Consider the following 21,769-nt stretch of genomic DNA (forward strand, 5'->3'; position numbering starts at 1 on the left):
GTACCATGGGAAATGGAGTGCTACTATACTGTCTCTAAAATGCAGCGTCTTAATGCTATGTTATACCTCTCTTTAGGGCTGCTCACATGTTTGTTTTTGAAATAGAATGAATTAGAAACCTGGCCGATATTATCGGTCTGGCCTTTTTTGATGACATCATCGGTATCGTCATTTATACAGCCGATGTGTCAAGGCACGAAAAGAGCTTGTAGATCTGTTATTTTAGACATCTGGTCAGTGGTTGAAGTGAAAAAATACGTTTATGTGTATTTTTATATTGACTTTTTTGCTTGATTATTGCAATAATTCATCAATAGTTCATTTAAACTGGTATCTATCAAAAAGTCATGTGTGTATATATTTGTATGTATTTGTTTACCTATAAAGCTATTAAATGTTCTCAAAACTTGAATCAAAACGATCAGAACATGGTTATCAGTGGTATTGGACTCCCCAAAATCGGGATCTGTATCAGAGCCAAACATCGGTCGTGTTGTATAAATGAACTCTGAGATGACTCAGCTTTTCACCAGTGTTGCTTTTGACAGCACATTTTGATTTAGTCATAGTCTTTTGAATAAAATTCCATTTACTTTTAGTCATATTTTAGTCACCTGAAATGTTTAAGTTTTTGTCTAGTTTTAGTCGACTAAATATCATAAGATTATAGTCCACTAAATCTACAGTAGATTTAGTCAACTAAAATGCATGTTGGTGGTGCCTTGATGGCGTCGTAATGGCTGATTTTACACTCGGTTGCATGCTGAAAATAGCTGATCTACAAGCTCACAACGCGTCGCAGCGCGACGCGTTGTGAGCTTGTAGATCTGCTATTTTCAGAGCGTAACACCCGAGCGCAAACAAACATAAAACGACTTGTCTTTTAGTTCTATTGGATCTCTTCTTCGCAGCGCGACACGTTGTGAGCTTGTAGATCTGCTATTTTCAGAGCACAACACCTGAGCACAACCAAACATAAAATGACTTGTCTTTTAGTTCTACTGGATCTCTTCTCCACTAGATCCCTCACTAACATTTTAGTCTAGTTTTTATTTGTTGACGAAATTCTCAATACATTTAGTCTTAGTTTTAGTCATCGTGGTTTAGTTGTTATTTAGTTTTTATTTAGTTTTCCGTCATAAATAAAGGTAGTCGACGAACATTTTTCGTCATAGTTTTAGTCGACGAAATCAACACTGCTTTTCACATCGTATTCAAACGGAATGAAAGGCAAGTGTGTCCTAATTTTTTAACACTCTCTCTCTCTCTCTCTCCCCCCCCCCCCCCCCCCCAATGAGCAGAAGATAGCCACTAATTACCGTTGTAAAGGAATGCCACTCTCCAGTTTCCTGCTCAAGCCCATGCAGAGGATCACTCGCTACCCCCTGCTGATCAAGAACGTGAGTTACACCTCACCTAAGTACATTTACTCAAGTACTCTACTTAAGTACAATGTTGAGATATTTGTACTTTACTTGAGTATATCCAATGTTCAGTACTTGTACTCCACTACATCTTCAGAGGCAAATATTGCACTTTCACTCCACTGGAATTATTTGAAAACTTTAGTTACTAGTTACTTTGTAGATTTGTATTATTATTAATAACATACATTAACCACTTCAGCCCTATATTTCGGCCATTTGAAAATAGCCGACCTACAAGCTCACAATGCGTCGCGATGCGACGCATTGTGAGCTTGTAGATCTGCTATGTAAAAAAAAATATATATATTCATTTGAAAACTTGAAATGAGACGTTCTGCATAAGGAGTTACTTTTGGTACTTTGGTACTACATTTTGATGCCAATACTTCTGTACTTTTACTCAAGTACATGTTGAATTCCGGACTTTTACTTGTAACAGTATTTCTACATTGCATTATTGATACTTCTACTTAACCCATTAAGGACCTGGAACTGTGTCATTTTTAGATTTGAGCTAAAAAGCATTATTTTACACTTTGGCTATTCAAAAATAGCAGATATACAAGCTCGTAGCGCGGCACCGAGTGCCGCGCTACGAGCTTGTAGATCTGCTATTTTTGAAAAATCGTGAAAATGTGTGCAAATCTTTGAATATATATATATTTTTTAAGCAAACATTTTTAACTCAAATCTTTGCTTCTGGGGGGTCAGATCCTGGAGCACACCCCAGAGGGCCACGCGGACCGGGGGCCCCTGAAGGAGGCCCAGGAGCGAGCGGAGGAGCTGTGCTCCCAGGTCAACGAGGGGGTTCGAGAGAAGGAGAACTCTGACCGCCTGGAGTGGACCCAGAGTCACGTCCAGTGTGAGGGTCTCATTGAGGTACTGTACACACACACACACACACACACACACACACACACACACACACACACACACACACACACACACACACACACACACACACACACACACACACACACACACACTGGAGTGGACCCAGAGTCACATCCAGTGTGAGGGTCTCATAGAGGTATACACACACACGCACGCACGCACACACACACACATGGATACACACACACACTCATGCGCGCATCGGTTTGCAGACAATGATTAGCTTCTTCAGTTTGTACTGGAATGTACTGTTCTTGATTAATCCTGTCTAAGCTATTTATATTACATATATTGATGACACCAGTGTGTCTACATAATGTATTGCTCCGCCATTTCTCAGCCATTTCGTGATTATTCCTGTCTTACCTCACTTTGAAAGAGGCAAAGACTCTTTCAAAGTGACACATCTATTTATAGGCCGCTATACGTCACTAGCCAATCAGATCACACTATTTCACCGTATTGTCAGGTGTCACGTGAGGCTTGACCAATGTTAGCTTGGCCGAGGGGGGGGGGACGGAAAGTGAAAACATAGTCTCCTGGCGGAGACAATAAATACAGTAAACAGAAACAACGTTTTTGCTTCATAATCCATACTATATTTATATAATAACAATGCATGATCACATGTACTGTTATACATGTAAATACATATACATCTTTCTTCCTTTTAAAAAAAAAATATTATCAGTGGTGGAAAGTAACTAAGTACATTTACTCAACTTTACGTTCTCCCACCCAGGGACGTGCACAGATAGACTGTAGGTGGTGCTAGAGCACCTGCCCTTTGCCCTCTTGACCAGAAGTGCCCTTTTGAAAAAAAGGGGGAAAATGTTTTTTTTTTCAGTTTACAGCAGGGGTCTTCAACAGGGGGTCCGGGACCCCTAGGGGGTCCTCAGAGTTACTACAGGGGGTCCGCCAAATCTTTATGTGATATATGGATTTTTCTTTTTACCATAACCACTCGAAACCTAGCATCCCTTTTCTGAGGAGAACTTTAGCCAAAAAATAGCAGATCTACAAGCCCACAACGCCTCGCGCTGCGAGGCGTTGTGAGCTTGTAGATCGGCTATTTTTTGGCAAAGAGGTATAGGTGTAGAGGGGAAAAAAGAGCAGACCAAGTAAACAAAAAAATGATTAACTTGAGCACCTGCCCCTCAAAATGTCTGTGCACGCCACTGCTCCCACCATTGATTATTATCATTATGTTTTTTTTGCCCCATATGCAGCATCTGGTGTTCAACTCGCTGACCAACTGTCTGGGTCCTCGTAAGCTGCTGCACAGCGGACGCCTCCAGAAGACCAAGAGCGGCAGGGAGCTGGTGGCCTTCCTGTTCAACGACTTCCTGCTGCTGACGCACGGCGCCAAGCCCTTCTCCTCCTCCTCCTCTTCCTCCTCTTCTTCGTCCTCGGGCTCCGCCGAGAGGCTCCTCTTCAGCTCCAAGACCAACGTCCAGTTGAAGATGTACAAGGCGGTGAGAGCAGAGGGGGTGGGGGGGTCAGATGGTCAGATGGTCAGATGGCCGCTTCCACATTAAAGGTTTCATGACATTCAGTTTTACAACACATTAAAAGTCTTGGTCATGGTCCTTAAAACGTGTATAAAAACAACAACAACAAAAACAACAAACGTGTATAAAAAAATAAAAATAAATCCACTACAGTGATCCATGGCAGGTGTTTTTCTCTCACATTTCTAAAGCCTTTTCAACTGCAATGAAAAAAGAAACCTTTGCCTGTGGGTGTCGCTGTTGAGGGATTTTGCCTGTCAATCATCCCCCCCCAAAGGAACCCCCCCCCAAAGGAAAGGATAGGGGAGGGGAGGGGCGAGGAGGAGAGTGGGCGGGATTAATGGCCTGTGACTTCACTGCCCAAGGGCCAAGCTCAGATTACTTTTCAGCCTAATTATTCAGAAAACCCCAGACCACAGAAAATCCACTGAATGAATCAGTTTGAATGAATCAGTTTTTTTTGGGTGTTATTGAGGCCATAAAAACCCCCCAAAAACATACAAAATAAAAAGAGTGAAAATGAATGTCATAGAACCTTTAATCTCATTAACTCATTCAGTGCCAGGTAAATAAAACTCGCTCGGAGGTATCGTGAGATTTGGCTGCCAGACAGGAAATGGTGGACAGTCTCGCGATGCTTTGGCCGTTCAGAAGCATACTTTTGCTCTTTAGATGGCTCTATAAAAGTATACAGTGTACACATCGAAAAGGAACACAGCAGAAAACGATGTGTGATACGTCTTCTTTTATTTCCCTGGGCTGAGTATTTCATAAAGGTTTCAATGGTTCAGAAATAGTGTTTGTTCATAATCTGTCCAGCCGGCTCTCATAGACTCCAGTGTTATTTCACGGGAACACCAATGTGCCGGCTGGAATTTCAGGGATAGAGAAAATGATATGGGCATGAAAGGGAAACACGGTCTGATGAAGGTTGCCATGGTTACCCAATATTCACGTGGGGGTCAGCCACGAGCCGTGTGGATATTAACTCCATATTTGGGCAAGACTGACGTCATATTTGATGACGTGAGAATGTCAGCTTGAGTTAAACGCTGATTGAACAGAAAGTGAGGAGCAGAAGAGACCTTGATACACGGAGAGACAGCGTATTAGATCACATACAGAAACATAAACCTTTAAAACGTACTATTCTGCAGTCATATCACACCCCTTGGATTATAAAGACAGACATCACTGGTTGAGGACACCCCAGTAACACTGCTGATACAAAAAACTATTTCAGGTTTTTCACACTTTGACTTTTATTCTCAGTGTGTATAAATGGCGTCCGCCAGCAGTCTGCTGTCTGAAGAGCACTTCCTGTGTTCTATCTGTATGGATGTGTTCACTGATCCAGTCGTCACTCCATGTGGACACAACTACTGCAAGACCTGTATCACACATTACTGGGACATTAATGATGTGTGTCGGTGTCCACTGTGTGCAAAGATCTTCAGTAAGAGACCAGAGGTATCTGTCAATACTCTTATTTCTGAGATGGTTCATCAGTTCAGGATTCACAAGTGCAAAGAAGAATATGAAGCAAAGACAGAGGCTGAAATCCAGCAGATGATCCAGGAGAGACGACTGAAGATTCAGGAGGTCAAACACTCAGTAGAGATCAGCAGGAAAGATGCAGACACAGTGATAGCAGGCAGTGTGCAGGTCTTCACTGCTCTGATCAGCTGTATTGAGAGGAGCCAGGCTGAGTTCATTGATGTGATTGAAGAGAAGAAGAAAACAACAGAGAAACAGGCTGAAGGCTTCATAAAAGATCTGCAAGTGGAAATCACTCAGTTAGAGAAGAGAAGCTCTGAGCTGAAGCAGCTCTCACACACTGAAGACCACCTCCACCTCCTCCAGAACTTCACCTCCATCAACACCCCTCCACCCACCAAGGACTGGACAAATGTCAATGTCCATCAGTCTTCATATGTGGAGACTGTGAGGACAGCTGTGGCTCAGCTGGAGAAGACACTCAGTCAAGAGATGAAGAAGCTGTTTGATGTTGATCTGAGGATGATTCAGCAATATGCTGTGGATGTGACTCTGGACCCTGATACAGCACATCCCTACCTCATCCTGTCTGATGATGGAAGACAAGTGAGTGGTGGAGGCATAAAGAAGAATCTCCCAGACAACACAGAGAGATTCTCAGTATGTATCAGTGTCTTAGGAAAACAAAGCTTTTCCTCAGGAAAGTTTTACTATGAGGTTCAGGTTAAAAGGAAGACTAAGTGGGATCTAGGAGTGGCCAGAGAGTCCATCAACAGGAAGGGATCAATCACAGCGACCCCCAACAATGGTTACTGGGTTATAGGGTTGAGGAATAGAAATGAGTACAAGGCTCATGCTGACCCTTCTGTCCTCCTCCCTGTAAGAGAGGAGGTCCAGAAAGTGGGAGTGTTTGTGGATTATGAGGAGGGTCTGGTCTCCTTTTATGATGTGGAGGCCAGAGTTCATCTCTACTCTTTCACTGGCTGCACCTTCACTGAGAAACTATATCCATACTTCAGTCCTTGTGTTAATGATGGTGGTACAAACTCTGCTCCTCTGATCATCTCTCCTGTCAACATGGACGCTGATCTTGGTGGAGAAGGTGGGGACTTATCCCCTTCAACTTAGAGAAGAAGAAAACCCTGAAGTTGTCCCCTTCAGTAAATCATTTAGAAATAATACAATAATAACATATATTTTAATATACGCTGACTTCACATGTGTTATGTTTGGGCACAATGTATGATTAAGAATAAGGAACAAAAAAAGTATCTGCCTTGCTGAGCTCAGGACTTAGTCAACACAGTCACAGAACTTTATGATTTCTCCTCAATGAAAGTGAACTAAATGAATAATGTGTCATTTTGTTGGGTTGTAAATCAACATCACCTAATAGCCCCCCCCCCCCCCCCCCCCCTCCACATGTACTGTGAGTAGGAGACCGTCCCAGGCAGCGGTCAAAAAAAGTACTCACTTTTTTTACTCAAGTAAAAGTATCAATACTGCAATGTAGAACTGCTCTGCTACAAGTAAAAGTCCGGAATCCAAAATGGACTTGAGTAAAAGTACACAAGTATTGGCAATCAAAAGTGAAAGTACTCATTACGCCGAATGTCCCATTTCGTGTTTTCAAATGTATAAAATGTATAAAAATCATTTGAAAATAGAAGATCTACAAGCTCACAATACGTCGCATCACGACACATTGTGAGCAAACACGGTCTGATGAAGAGGATGTAGCTCTTAGGTTGCCATGGTTTCCCTATATTCACGCGGGGGCAGCCAGGAGCCGTGTGGAACTCCATATTTGGGCGAGACTGACGTCATATTTGATGACGTGAGAATGTCATGTTGAGTTAAAAGCTGATTGAACAGAAAGTGAGGAGCAGAAGAGACCTTGATACACGGAGAGTCAGCGTATTAGATCACATATAGAAAGATAAACCTTTAAAAAGTACTATTCTGCAGTCACATCACAACCCCTTGGATTATAAAGACAGAAATCACTGGTTGAGGACACCCCAGTAACACTGCTGATACAAAACCTATTTCAAATTTTTCTGACTTTTATTCTCAGTGTGCAGAAATGGCGTCCGCCAGCAGTCTGCTGTCTGAAGAGCACTTCCTGTGTTCTATCTGTATGGATGTGTTCACTGATCCAGTCTTCACTCCATGTGGACACAACTACTGCAAGACCTGTATCACACATTACTGGGACATTAATGATGTGTGTCGGTGTCCACTGTGTGCCAAGATCTTCAGTAAGAGACCAGAAGTATCTGTCAATACTCTTATTTCTGAGATGGTTCATCAGTTCAGGAATCACAAGCGGAGAGAAGAATATGAAGCAAAGACAGAGGCTGAAATCCAGCAGATGATCCAGGAGAGACAAGTGAAGATTAAGGAGGTCAAACACTCAGTAGAGATCAGCAGGAAAGATGCAGACACAGTGATAGCAGGCAGTGTGCAGGTCTTCACTGCTCTGATCAGCTGTATTGAGAGGAGCCAGGCTGAGCTCATTGATGTGATTGAAGAGAAGCAGAAAACAACAGAGAAACAGGCTGAAGGCTTCATCAAATATCTGCAGGTGGAAATCACTCAGTTAGAGAAGAGAAGCTCTGAGCTGAAGCAGCTCTCACACACTGAAGACCACCTCCACCTCCTCCAGAACTTCACCTCCATCAACACCCCTCCACCCACCAAGGACTGGACACATGTCAATGTCCATCAGTCTTCATATGTGGGGACTGTGAGGACAGCTGTGGCTCAGCTGGAGAAGACTCTCAGTCAAGAGATGAAGAAGAAGCTGTTTGATGTTGATCTGAGGAGGATCCAGCAATATGCAGTGGAGTTGACTCTGGACCCTGGTACAGCATGTCCCTGGCTCATCTTGTCTGAGGATGGCAAACAAGTGAGTGATGGAGACATAAGGAAGAATCTCCCAGACAATAAAGAGAGATTCTCTCCATGTGTCAGTGTCTTAGGAAAACAAATATTCTCCTCAGGAAGGTTTTACTATGAGGTTCAGGTTAAAGGGAAGACTGAGTGGGATCTAGGAGTGGCCAGAGAGTCCATTAACAGGAAGGGACCAATCACAACGACCCCCAACAATGGTTACTGGACTATAGTGTTGAGGAATAGAAATGAGTACAAGGCTCTTGCTGTCCCTTCTGTCCTCCTCCCTGTAAGAGAGGAGGTCCAGAAAGTGGGAGTGTTTGTGGATTATGAGGAGGGTCTGGTCTCCTTTTATGATGTGGAGGCCAGAGTTCATCTCTACTCTTTCACTGGCTGCACCTTCACTGAGAAACTATATCCATACCTCAGTCCCTGTACTAATGCTGGTGGTACAAACTCTGCTCCTCTGATCATCTCTCATGTCAACATGGATGCTGATCTTGGTGGAGAAGGTGGGGACATGTCTCCTCCAACTTATAAAAGAAGAAAAACTTGAAGTTGTCCCCTTCAGTAAATCATTTAGAAATAATACAATCATAACATATATTTTAACACATTGGGTGCCAGCATTTTTTCATAACAACTTACGTTGGGTGCCAGCATTCTCCCCATTGACTGCGCTTTGCTGTTTAAAGCTCTAGACTCCTGGAAAAAAAAGGCATCCATTCATGTAGCGCGATGACCCTGGCTACATCCTGGAACCATAACATTTCACTCGCGAGTTACAACAGGGACGGATCGCGCATGACCGGTCTTCCCCACCGGAAACAGATTTGGAGATATAGGCGTTTTAAAGAGGGAAATAGACAGGAAGCGGATGGGAGCCATGTTTTGTTTCCGGTGATCCATTTGGCCTATCCTTCTTAGGATCACAATGGGTACTCCCAGAGCTGCTCCAGCCCCGCCCGTGTGGAGAAAAACGAAACAAACAAAAAGACAGCAAAACCGAATACCCTTCGGTTTTGGCACTTAATTTAATCTGACTCACATGTGCATAGACAGAAGAGGAAAACAAGTGAAATACGGTATATGAGCCTAAACACATTTGTTGCACGATACATGTGTTTGTACACAATGTACGATTCAGAATAAGGAACAAAAAAAGTATCTCCCTTGCTGAGCTCAGGACTTAGTCAACACAGTCACAGAACTTTATGATGTCTCCTCAATGAAAGTGAACTAAATGAATAATGTGTCAGTTTGTTGGGTTGTAAATCAACATCACCTGATAGCCCCGCCCCCTCGTACTGCGAGTAGGAGACCGTCCCAGGCAGCGGTCGAAAAAAGTACTGAAATGTTTTACTCAAGTAAAAGTATGAATACTGCAATGTAGAAATGCTCTGCTACAAGTAAAAGTCCGGAATACAAAATGGACTTGAGTAAAAGTACAAAAGTATTGGCAATCAAAAGTTAAAGTACTCATTACGCAGAATGTCCCAATTTTTGTTTTCAAATGTATAAAATGTATAAAAATCATTTGAAAATAGAAGATCTACAAGCTCACAATACGTCGCATCGCGACACATTGTGAGCAAACACAGTCATCCAACGTGGTCTGATGAAGAGGATGTAGCTCTTAGGTTGCCATGGTTACCCAATATTCACGCGGGGGCAGCCAGGAGCCGTGTGGAACTCCATATTTGGGCGAGACTGACGTCATATTTGATGACGTAAGAATGTCAGCTTGAGTTAAAAACTGATTGAACAGAAAGTGAGGAGCAGAAGAGACCTTGATACACGGAGAGACAGCATATTAGATCATATATAGAAAGATAAACCTTTAAAACGTACTATTCTGCAGTCACATCACAACCCCCTTGTATTTTAAAGACAGACATCACTGGTTGAGGACACCCCAGTAACACTGCTGATACAAAAAACAATTTCCAGTTTTTCACACTTTGACTTTTATTCTCAGTGTGTAGAAATGGCGTCCGCCAGCAGTCTGCTGTCTGAAGAGCACTTCCTGTGTTCTATCTGTATGGATGTGTTCACTGATCCAGTCGTCACTCCATGTGGACATAACTACTGCAAGACCTGTATCACACATTACTGGGACATTAATGATGTGTGTCGGTGTCCACTGTGTGCGAAGATCTTCAATAAGAGACCAGAAGTATCTGTAAACTGTTTAATTTCTGAGATGGTTCATCAGTTCAGGAGTCACAAGTGGAAAGAAGAATATGATGCAAAGACAGAGGCTGAAATCCAGCAGATGATCCAGGAGAGACAAGTGAAGATTCAGGAGGTCAAACACTCAGTAGAGATCGGCAGGAAAGATGCAGACACAGTGATAGCAGGCAGTGTGCAGGTCTTCACTGCTCTGATCAGCTGTATTGAGAGAAGCCAGGCTGAGCTCATTGATGTGATTGAAGAGAAGCAGAAAACAACAGAGAAACAGGCTGAAGGCTTCATCAACGTTCTGCAAAAGGAAATCACTCAGTTAGAGAAGAGAAGTTCTGAGCTGAAGCAGCTCTCACACACTGAAGACCACCTCCACCTCCTCCAGAACTTCACCTCCATCAACACCCCTCCACCCACCAAGGACTGGACACCTGTCAATGTCCATCAGTCTTCATATGTGGGGACTGTGAGGACAACTGTGGCTCAGCTGGAGAAGACTCTCAGTCAAGAGATGAAGAAGAAGCTGTTTGATGTTGATCTGAAGAGGATCCAACAATATGCAGTGGATGTGACTCTGGACCCTGATACAGCACATCCACAACTCATCCTGTCTGAGGATGGAAAACAAGTGAGTGATGGAGGAATAAAGAAGAATCTCCCAGACAACACAGAGAGATTCTCTCCATGTATCTGTGTCTTAGGAAAACAAAGCTTCTCCTCAGGAAGGTTTTACTATGAGGTTCAGGTTAAAGGGAAGACTAGGTGGGATCTAGGAGTGGCCAGAGAGTCCATCAACAGGAAGGGAGACATTACACTGGAACCCAACAATGGTTTCTGGACTATAGTGTTGAGGAATAGAAATGAGTACAAGGCTCATGCTGGCACTTCTGTCCTCCTCCCTGTAAGAGAGGAGGTCCAGAAAGTGGGAGTGTTTGTGGATTATGAGGAGGGTCTGGTCTCCTTTTATGATGTGGAGGCCAGAATTCATCTCTACTCTTTCACTGGCTGCACCTTCACTGAGAAACTATATCCATTCTTCAGTCCCTGTTTTAATGATGGTACAAACTCTGCTCCTCTGATCATCTCTCATGTCAACATGGACGATGATCTTGGTGGAGAAGGTGGGGACTTGTCCCCTCCAACTTAGAGAAGAAGAAAACCCTGAAGTCGTCGCCTTCAGTAAATAATTTAGAAATAATACAATAATAACATATATTTTAACACATTGGGTGCCAGCATTTTTTCATAACAACTTACGTTGGGTGCCAGCATTCTCCCCATTGACTGCGCTTTGCTGTTTAAATCTGTAGACTCCGCGACGAGCAAATCCACGTAAAAAAAAGCATCCATTCATGTAGCGTGATGACCCTGGCTACAGCCTGGAACCATAACATTTCACTCGCGAGTTACAACACGTCAGTGTTGTAAGGCAGCGGTCGAAAAAAGTACTGAAATGTTTTACTCAAGTAAAAGTATCAATACTGCAATGTAGAAATGCTCTGCTACAAGTAAAAGTCCGGAATCCAAAATGGACTTGAGTAAAAGTACAAAAGTATTGGCAATCAAAAGTTAAAGTCCTCATTACGCAGAATGTCCCAATTCTTGTTTTCAAATGTATAAAATGTATAAAAATCATGGAAAATAGCAGATCTACAAGCTCACAATACGTCGCATCGCCACACATTGTGAGCAAACACGGTCATCCAACACGGTCTGATGAAGAGGATGTAGCTCTTAGGTTGCCATGGTTACCCAATATTCACGCGGGGGGCAGCCAGGAGCCGTTTGAACTCCATATTTGGGCGAGACTGACGTCATATTTGATGACGTGATAATTTCAGCTTGAGTTAAAAGCTGATTGAACAGAAAGTGAGGAGCAGAAGAGACCTTGATACACGGAGAGACAGCGTATTAGATCACATACAGAAACATAAACCTTTAAAACGTACTATTCTGCAGTGACATCACAACCCCCTGGATTATAAAGACAGACATCACTGGTTGAGGACACCCCAGTAACACTGCTGATACAAAAACAATATTTCCAGTTTTTCACACTTTGACTTTTATTCTCAGTGTGTAGAAATGGCGTCCGCCAGCAGTCTGCTGTCTGAAGAGCACTTCCTGTGTTCTATCTGTATGGATGTGTTCACTGATCCAGTCGTCACTCCATGTGGACACAACTACTGCAAGACCTGTATCACACATTACTGGGACATTAATGATGTGTGTCGGTGTCCACTGTGTCAAGAAACGTTCTATAAGAGACCAAAAATATCCGTAAACAGTTTAATTTCTGAGATGGTTCATCAGATCAGGATTCAGAAGTGGAAAGAAGAATATGAAGCAAAGACAGAGGCTGAAGTTCAGAAGATGATCCAGGAGAGACAAGTGAAGATTCAGGAGGTCAAACACTCAGTAGAGATCAGCAGGAAAGATGCAGACACAGTGATAGCAGGCAGTGTGCAGGTCTTCGCTGCTCTGATCAGCTGTATTGAGAGGAGCCAGGCTGAGTTCATTGATGTGATCGAAGAGAAGCAGAAAACAACAGAGAAACAGGCTGAAGGCTTCATCAAAGATCTGCAAAAAGAAATCACTCAGTTAGAGAAGAGAAGCTCTGAGCTGAAGCAGCTCTCACACACTGAAGACCACCTCCACCTCCTCCAGAACTTCACCTCCATCAACACCCCTCCACCCACCAAGGACTGGAAAAAGGTTAATGTCCATCAGTCTTCATATGTGGGGACTGTGAGGACAGCTGTGGCTCAGCTGGAGAAGACTCTCAGTCTAGAGATGAAGAAGAAGCTGTATGATGTTGATCTGAGGAGGATCCAGCAATATGCTGTGGATGTGACTCTAGATCCTGATACAGCACATCCCTGGCTCATCCTGTCTGAGGATGGAAAACAAGTGAGTAATGGAAACATATGGAAGAATCTCCCAGACAACAAAGAGAGATTCTCTGAATGTGTCAGTGTCTTAGGAAAACAAAGCTTCTCCTCAGGAAGGTTTTACTATGAGGTTCAGGTTAAAAGGAAGACTGGGTGGGATCTAGGAGTGGCCAGAGAGTCCATCAACAGGAAAGGAGACATCACGGCGATACCCAACAATGGTTACTGGACTATAATGTTGAGGAATAGAAATGAGTACGAGGCTTGTGCTGACCCTGATGTCCTCCTCCCTGTAAGAGAGGAGGTCCAGAAAGTGGGAGTGTTTGTGGATTATGAGGAGGGTCTGGTCTCCTTTTATGATGTGGAGGCCAGAGATCATCTCTACTCTTTCACTGGCTGCACCTTCACTGAGAAACTATATCCATACTTTAGTCCTGATCTTAATTATAATGGTACAAACTCTGCTCCTCTGATCATCTCTCCTGTCAACATGGACGCTGATCTTGGTGGAGAAGGTGGGGACTTGTCCCCTCCAACTTAGAAAAGAAGAAAAACCTGAGGTTGTCCCCTTCAGTAAATTATTTAGAAATAAACGATGCATATATTTTGATATAAGCTGACTCCACATGTGCCTAGACGGAAGGAAAAAAAGTGAAATACGGTACATGAGCCTAAATACATTTACGATACATCGTTCAGAATAAGGAACAAAATAATCATCTCCCTTGCTGAGCTCAAGACATAGTCAACACAGTCACAGAAAGCCTTTATGATGTCTCCTCAATGGAACTACAATCACACCACCCACTACAACAAGGTTCATTCACACAAAACAGTGATGATACGTGCAAATGAACGATAGAAAAAAAATATTAATAATAATAATTGATATTGTATATACAGTATTTGGCCATAATACAGTAACAAGGTTGATTCACCCAAAACTGAGTGATAGAAAAAAATGATTGTGCAAATGTAGGTATTTTCTAAAATGGGGGGGGAAAGGAATATACAGCAGTGTTGGGAAAGTTCAACTTGTTCAAACTTCAGTTCACACATTTTAAAATGAACTATTTCAGTTCATGGTTCATAATTCAACATTTTGAACTAAAGTTCATGGATTCCAAAATTAACTGTTGTAGTTGTTTTTTTTTCAATACGTTGCTGTGAGCTATTATTTGTCAAGATGCGATACGATGGGCTTCGGTGCGATTCAACACAATTCAAAGGATTTATATTAAAGGAGAATTCCGGTCATTTTAAGTGTTATGTTTGATGTGTGTCAAATCACTTACCAACGTAGAAATGAAAATCGCGTTAATCCACAGATCCCCCTATCGACCCCCACCGTTGGCATAATAGGAGTCGCCCGCATAGCAGCAATTCGCCTATTTTAACAAATGCAAAGTCTGTTTTTTTGCTTCTAGTACTCATTGTTGAGTCCCATGATAATGTAACAGGCGCTAAAACTCCCGACAAGCTAACGGCTAATAACAGAACGAGCTAATGCTGGTTGTCGGTTTCTCTCCCGACCTGGCAACCTGGGGCTGCCATGCAGAGAGATAAGCAGCCCCAGCGTTAGCTCGTTCTGTTATTAGCCGTTAGCTTGTCGGGAGTTTTAGCGCCTGTTACGTTATAATGGGACTCCACAATGAGTACTAGGAGAAAAAAACAGACTTTACATTTGTTAAAATAGGCGAATTGCTGCTATGCGGGCGACTCCTATTATGCCAACGGTGGGGGTCGACAGGGGGATCTGTGGAGTAACGCGATTTTCATTTCTACGTTGGTAAGTGATTTGACACACATCAAACATAACACTTAAAATGACCGGAATTCTCCTTTAAAGCCCACGTTAATTTCCCAAAACATGTACTAAAAATGCATTACATTTACAGTTTTTACAGTTTTACTGTAGGTTAGTACTAGGCTCTGCATCTCTGTCTAACAACCCAACTCATAGACTTCTGAGAGAAAACAAAGGGGTCCAGGATCCCTAGTTGTCCTCAGTTATTACAGTTATTGTGTGATGAAAAAAAGAGCTGACCAAGTACACAGAGCTACAGGTCAATTTGACAAAGTGTTTTTATTGTGGGTTTAACCCATTAAGACCTGGAACGCATCTGTGTCACTTTTTGATTTGAGCTAAAAAAAACATTATTTTACACTTTGGCTATTAAAAATAGCAGATATACAAGCTCATAGCGCGTATACACTACTTTTAAAATTGATGATAAAGTAGTGTATGCTCTAGCAGGGGCGTGGCTACCTTGTGCTGATTTGATTGACAAGCTACACAACCAATAGCATTCATTTCCCACCCCCGGATATAGAAAGATGGCGGATTTGAAATTGCTGAAGAATAGGTTTCATTCATGGGCGTAACTTTGTCCTTCTTACTGTCTCTGCTGCAGCCTTTGTTCCTGAACGAGGTTCTGGTGAAGATGCCTGCTGACCCGTCCACTGATGAGCCTCTGTTCCACATCTCACACATAGACCGGGTTTACACTCTGAAGACTGACACACTCAATGAGAGGTACCGCAAGCACACACACACACACACACACACGCACAGTGCCGCTTTAGACTCCACAGGGGCTCTACGCATGATACGGGACACATGCGCGCGCGAGAGATTTTTTTCGTGTTTCCCGCGGATAAAGTTACTTTTTTGGTTACTTTATTTCGGTTTTAGGGTGACAAGCAGCGCTGCGCAGCCTGCGCTGATGTGAACGCAGTGCTGCACGTTATTTTCTGCTGAAGGGAGGGGGCGGAGAGGGGGCTCCTTTGATCGGCGGGTAGGCGGGGCCCCACGCAACCTGCGTAGTGTGCGTGTAGGGAGAAGCGGCCCTGCACACGCACGCGCACACTAGGGCTGACCTTCGATTATAATTTTGGAAATCGAAGTTTTAGGCAAAAAAACGATCAAACTTCGAATAATCGCCGTTAAAAAAAAAAAACGTCAACAAATGCCACTTTTTAGGGCTGCTAAAGGAGCGCCATGACATTGAAACGCGCAACAATTAAATTAAGAAGTGTTTAAATCCCGTCTGTGACTGATTCTGTCGGAAATTCCCAATGGGCGGTAGTGACGAGGCGCGTCCGGTGAAAGCCGGAATTACACTCACTGTAAACAGAAATTAAACAAGGGGGAAAATGGCGTTCGTCCACAGACGGGATTAAAACACTTCTTTATTCAAAAATATGGACTAATACATTGCACAAATACTCCGGACACCTAGTTAACATTTGGGGCAAGCGTGTAAGCACCTTATATTTTGCATTTGTACATGTTTGGAGAAAAAATAACCAAATTTAAAAAAACGGCCAATTACTCGATTTTTGAAAAAAAAAGTTTGAATCATGTGCCATCGAACAAAGCTTCGAATATTCGAGTTATTTGGGTCAGCCCTAGCGCACACACACGCATGCACACACACACGCACACATTCACATACACTTGACCATCGAATGGTAAACGTTTTTCTCCTCTATGTGACAGAACTTCGTGGGTCCAGAAGATCAAAGCTGCTTCAGAACTCTTCATCGAGACGGAGAAGAAAAAGAGAGAGAAGGCTTATCAAGGTACACTATGCACTCACTGTGTGTGTGTGTGTGTGTGTGTGTGTGTGCGTGTGTGCGTGTGTGCGTGCGTGCGTAAGGATAATTCCTTTTAACAGGTCGTTCATGAAAGTCCTTGCGGTCTTGTTTCCAATGAGAACCTGTGAGCAATTAGGGGTTAAGAGCAGGGGTGCACATAACTTTTTAGGTCTGGTGCTCAGAAGAGCACCTGGAGATGTGACTTGGTGCGCAACAAATAAATGGTCCCGTCCCGTATTATCAACGGGGGGGGGGTGGGGGTAAAGCAAAGTTTGTTGTTTACCCAGGGTGTCGGACTAAGCACGAAGCTTGTTTCCAGCCGGACCCTGCATGGAAGCCTTGCTCAAGGGCTATTCAGCGGTGATTCATGATTGATGTGATGAATTGGGGAATCGAACTAGGGACCTTCCGGTATCAAGGCCGCCCCTCTAACCACTAGGCCACCGCTGCCACCAGGGTGGGGGGGGGAGTCTCAGGGGGGGGGAGTCTCAGGGGAGTCTCCCCCCCCCGTTGACAGTTTTGTCATTGGGGGGGGGGGGGGGTGCAGCTGCGTGAGGGAAAAATGAAAAGAGGACGGTCTGCTTGCAAATTCCGCCGATTTTCGCCGTTTTTTTTTCTCTATCGTTTGGTGAAGCCGCCAAGGTTGGTGCCCTGTGCTGCGCTGCTTTTATCCGCCAGATTGGGACGTTCACGGCATGTTTTGCACCATCACTCTGCGTTCATCATCGGTGACGAGTGCCTCTAAACAGCCGCTGCTGGCTGCGTGCACGCAGCGAGGCGATGCGAGACACTGACACAATCACGTGCAGCATGCGTCCTCGATATCCAGGCTTTTTATTTTTTAGTTTTACTAAAAAATAAAAGCTTGGAAATTCCTGTCCCAGTTGTTGGTGCGCAAAAGCGCCTCGCGTCGTCTGATGTGGTGCTCATTGTTCATTTTGGGTGCGCATGCGCACCTGCGCACCAGTTATGTGCACCCCTGGTTAAGAGTCTTGCTCAGGGACAAATTTCATTTCATCGACACATTATGCTGATTTGGCCTGGAATCGAACCTGGGGCAACCAGGGCCTCTGGCTCCCTATAGGCGGGCTCACTAACCATTCAGCTATGGCCCCCCCGCGTGCGTGCGTGCGTGCGTGCGTGCGTGCGTGCGTGCGTGCGTGCGTGCGTGCGTGTGTCTGTAACTTCTCACATGTGGATGGTCTTTCTACAGCGCGTTCTCTGAAGTCCAGTGGGATCGGTCGTCTGCTGGTCACCATCATTGAGGCCCAGGAGCTCAAGGCGTGCAAGCCCAACGGTGAGACACTTTACACCTGCTTCTATTGCCTTAGTAAACCTTGTTATGAAGACACTTTACACCTGCTTCTATTGCCTTAGTACACCTTGTTATAAAGACACTTTACACCTGCTTCTATTGCCTTAGTACACCTTGTTATAAAGACACTTTACACCTGCTTCTATTGCCTTAGTACACCTTGTTATGAAGACACTTTACACCTGCTTCTATTGCCTTAGTACAGAGGTTCTCAAACTTTTTCATGTCAACTGCAAGGACCCCCAAAATTATATGTATTTGGCCGCAGACCCCCGTGTCAAAATATATATTATTTTTTTATCCCTCGATTTTGTAACCCTTTTTTTTTCACCCGGTGCCAATTTGCTAAGTGATCCTGGGCACTACACTCCCCCCACCAGCCTAGGGAGCCCGGGGCCGAGCTCATGCCTCCTTCAATGCATGAGAGCCAACTGAACCTTCTTGTCACCTGACAGGGGGGAGTTTCCCTGGTAGGACGTAGCGCGTGGAAGGAACACGTTATTCCAACCAGTTCCCTTTCCCCTCCATCAGGCGCCCCGGCTGACCAGGGGGAGGCAGTATAGTGACCAGGATTACTACATGTTTTTTGTGAGGGTATTAACTACCCTGAGAGACACGGGGAGAACATGCAAACTCCACACAGAGTAGGCCCTTTCGCCAACCCCACCCTGGGTATGGGCGCTGATGACGCGGAGGAGAAGACAACACGGAGGCTTTCACTGTGCTTCCGCGAGGGAAAAAAAAAACAATCATTGTGACGGGGCTTGCCAGATCTGCTCATTATAATTTCCGCGCGAGATTTAATTTGAAAATAGCCGACCTACAAGCTCACAACTGGGTCCCTGCAGGTAAGAGCAACCCGTACTGTGAGCTGACCATGGGCCCTCAGTGCTACACCTCCCGGGCCGTCAGCGACACCCTGAACCCTAAGTGGAACTTCAACTGCCAGTTCTTCATCAAGGACCTCTACCAGGACGTCCTGTGCATCACCATCTTCCAGAAGGACCAGTTCTCACCCGACGGTTCGTATAGATGAGTGTGACTCACATGCACGCACAGGGCCGTGTTTACGCACAGGCAATGTAGGCACGTGCCTATGTCCCGTCGGGGGGGGGGCCGAAAATTGCACCCATGAAAAAAAAAAAAAAAAAAAAAAAAAATCTTTTTTTTTTTTTTTTTTTTGGAAGACAAACAACTGAGAAATAAAACTTATATTTTTTATATATATTACATATATTTTTTTTACTTTTTTATTTTTGGTCAGTATCATATTAATGGCATTATACTGCTCACTGTTTATGCCGAACATGCCTCTGCCTGACTGCCTGTACCTTGAGATGGTATGCAGGTGGGGCCCCCACCCACAGGGGGGGGTGTGGGGTGGGGAAATAGGTTACCTTATATCCGAACCGGGCAAAGCAAAGGTGAAAGGTGACTGATTCAAAACAGTAAACAAACATGTCTTCCTCGGCAACTTCGGGTGCATCAAAGAGAAAGAAAAGGAAGATCTTAGAAAGAAACGTTGAAAAGCAAAGAGAAGTGATGGGCAGATTTCTACAAATGCACAAAAAAAAGGATGATTTAGATTTAGTTGTGATTGCAGTCGAACAAGAAGAGACCGCGACCGCCCGCGATCAAACTGAGCCTCAGCCGGGACCTAGCAACCCTGGCAATGAACCCGATGATCATGAACCCGAGGTCGATTTATTGTCCGACTCTGGAGAGGATGAAACTGAGAGGTTGGGGGGTGATTCAAGTCAAATTGAATTGGGTGATGATCAGCGGGTCCGTAATGTACCGGAGCCTCCGGAGGAGGCCCAGATGTCTCCAGTACCTGCTATAGAACTGGGTGAAGATGAATCTGAGATGGAGAACCAGGAGGAGGGAGTAGATTCCGGTGAAATTGAAATGACAAGTGATGCTGATGCCGACAAGCTGGTATGTTATTCATCAGATCCTGCGGAATGGCCACCAATTAATGACCGTTTGCGGGACTATATATGTTTAAACGAGCAAAGCCAAAACATGACAGGCGACTTTTCAAAGTCGGTTCGAAAGTTTGGAACACAATCCAGGAGTCTCAAGAAAGAGCACTTTTACAGGCGAATGCAAAATGACGAGATAAAACTCAGGGAATGGATGATATATTCGCCATCGACTGGGTGTGTCTATTGTTATTGCTGCAAGTTATTTGCCAAAAAAGAGACACAATTTACCACAGGTTACAGTGATTGGAAAAATGTCACAACTCGCTTAACAGAGCATGAATGTTCACCAGAACACATCACTGCTGTCCTTGCACTGTCATCCCGTTGTAACGTTAATGCACGTATAGATTGCAGTCTAGCTAAGGATATGATGTCACAACAGGCATACTGGCGTAATATACTGAAACGTATAGTTGCCACTGTTAAGTATCTATCTTCACGTGGGATGGCTTTCCGTGGTGAAAACCAGACGCTCTTTGATCCACAAAATGGAAACTTTTTGGGAGGCTTAGAACTCATAAGCCAGTTCGACCCAGTACTGGCAGAGCATCTTGGAAGCTATGGAAACCCAGGTAGAGGATATACAAGCTACTTGTCATCTACAACATGTGATGAGATTATTCAATTGATGTCAGACAATGTTTTGAGTAATATCACAAGTGAAATTAAAAGTGCAAAATACTTTTCCGTCGTCGTTGACTCCACCCCCGATATCACTCACATTGACCAGCTGACTTTAATAATTCGCTACTTGGAACCAAAGAGCCTTAAACCAGTTGAGCGTTTTCTGAAGTTTATTCCAATACACGCTCATACAGCTGAGCATATGATGAATACACTCACGTCGGCCCTGGATGAACTTGGCATTGACCTGATGGACTGTCGTGGCCAGAGCTACGACAACGCCAGCAATATGGCTGGCAAATATGCAGGACTACAGGCTAGAATTAAAGAAAAAAACAACCTTGCAGATTTTGTACCTTGTTCTGCACATTCGCTGAATTTAGTAGGGTCTTATGCAGCCGAAAGCTGCATTGAAGCCGTGTCATTTTTCGGATTTGTGCAGAGTCTCTACAATTTCTTTTCTGTGGCTCCAAAACGGTGGAGGGTTCTCATGACACACCTACGCAATTCTGAGACGAACAAGACACGCAAGCTCACGTTAAAAAGCCTGTCTACCACCAGATGGTCAGCGCGGGCTGATGCTACAAAAGCCCTCCGAGTGGGCTATAAGGACATACAGGACGCCCTGGAAACTATAAGCAGCGATGATGAATATCATAAAAAAGTTCAATGTGAAGCTGGCCAGCTGAGTGCAATAATGGACAATTTGGAAACCGCTTTCCTGACTGTTGTGTGGGACACTGTACTGAAAGAAATCAACACAACAAGTAAAGCATTGCAACAAGTTGACCTAGACCTGTCCACGGTTACTCAGCTGTACAATGTACTGATTGATTTCATCCATGAGACCAGAGATGATTTTGATGCCTATGAGGCTGAAGCGAAAACAATGACAGCAAATGCCACATACAAGGCAGACACGAGCAGGCACAAGACACGAAGA

General features: G+C 44.0%; 4 protein-coding genes across 4 annotated transcripts in view; all 4 read left to right on the plus strand.

Annotated features, from left to right (window-relative positions):
* LOC311063291 (intersectin-2-like) overlaps positions 1 to 21,769 on the plus strand; it is a 118,030-nt gene that overhangs the window by 92,153 nt on the left and 4,108 nt on the right. The window contains exons 31-37 of the mRNA XM_084082663.1: positions 1,302 to 1,400; positions 2,139 to 2,306; positions 3,551 to 3,796; positions 15,714 to 15,835; positions 16,802 to 16,884; positions 18,113 to 18,196; positions 19,063 to 19,236. Coding sequence (XP_083938789.1) covers positions 1,302 to 1,400; positions 2,139 to 2,306; positions 3,551 to 3,796; positions 15,714 to 15,835; positions 16,802 to 16,884; positions 18,113 to 18,196; positions 19,063 to 19,236 — 976 coding nt within the window. The remainder of the gene's footprint in view (positions 1 to 1,301; positions 1,401 to 2,138; positions 2,307 to 3,550; positions 3,797 to 15,713; positions 15,836 to 16,801; positions 16,885 to 18,112; positions 18,197 to 19,062; positions 19,237 to 21,769) is intronic.
* Positions 5,114 to 8,780, plus strand: LOC311063859 (uncharacterized protein; the record flags this gene model as incomplete). The annotated part of the gene is made up of 3 exons (XM_084083471.1): positions 5,114 to 6,431; positions 7,414 to 7,475; positions 7,584 to 8,780. The coding sequence occupies 3 exons, from the start codon at positions 5,114 to 5,116 to the stop codon at positions 8,778 to 8,780; spliced, it is 2,577 nt and encodes an 858-aa protein (XP_083939597.1).
* Positions 10,212 to 11,555, plus strand: LOC311063867 (E3 ubiquitin-protein ligase TRIM21-like; the record flags this gene model as incomplete). Its single annotated transcript, XM_084083481.1, has 1 exon — positions 10,212 to 11,555. The coding sequence occupies one exon, from the start codon at positions 10,212 to 10,214 to the stop codon at positions 11,553 to 11,555; it is 1,344 nt and encodes a 447-aa protein (XP_083939607.1).
* Positions 12,494 to 13,840, plus strand: LOC311063883 (pyrin-like; the record flags this gene model as incomplete). Its single annotated transcript, XM_084083507.1, has 2 exons — positions 12,494 to 12,545; positions 12,828 to 13,840. 2 exons carry the CDS (start codon positions 12,494 to 12,496, stop codon positions 13,838 to 13,840), a joined length of 1,065 nt encoding a protein of 354 aa, XP_083939633.1.

This window comes from Gymnoscopelus microlampas (genome assembly GCF_963454915.1).
Source record: "Gymnoscopelus microlampas genome assembly, chromosome: 16".
NCBI lineage: Eukaryota > Metazoa > Chordata > Actinopteri > Myctophiformes > Myctophidae > Gymnoscopelus > Gymnoscopelus microlampas.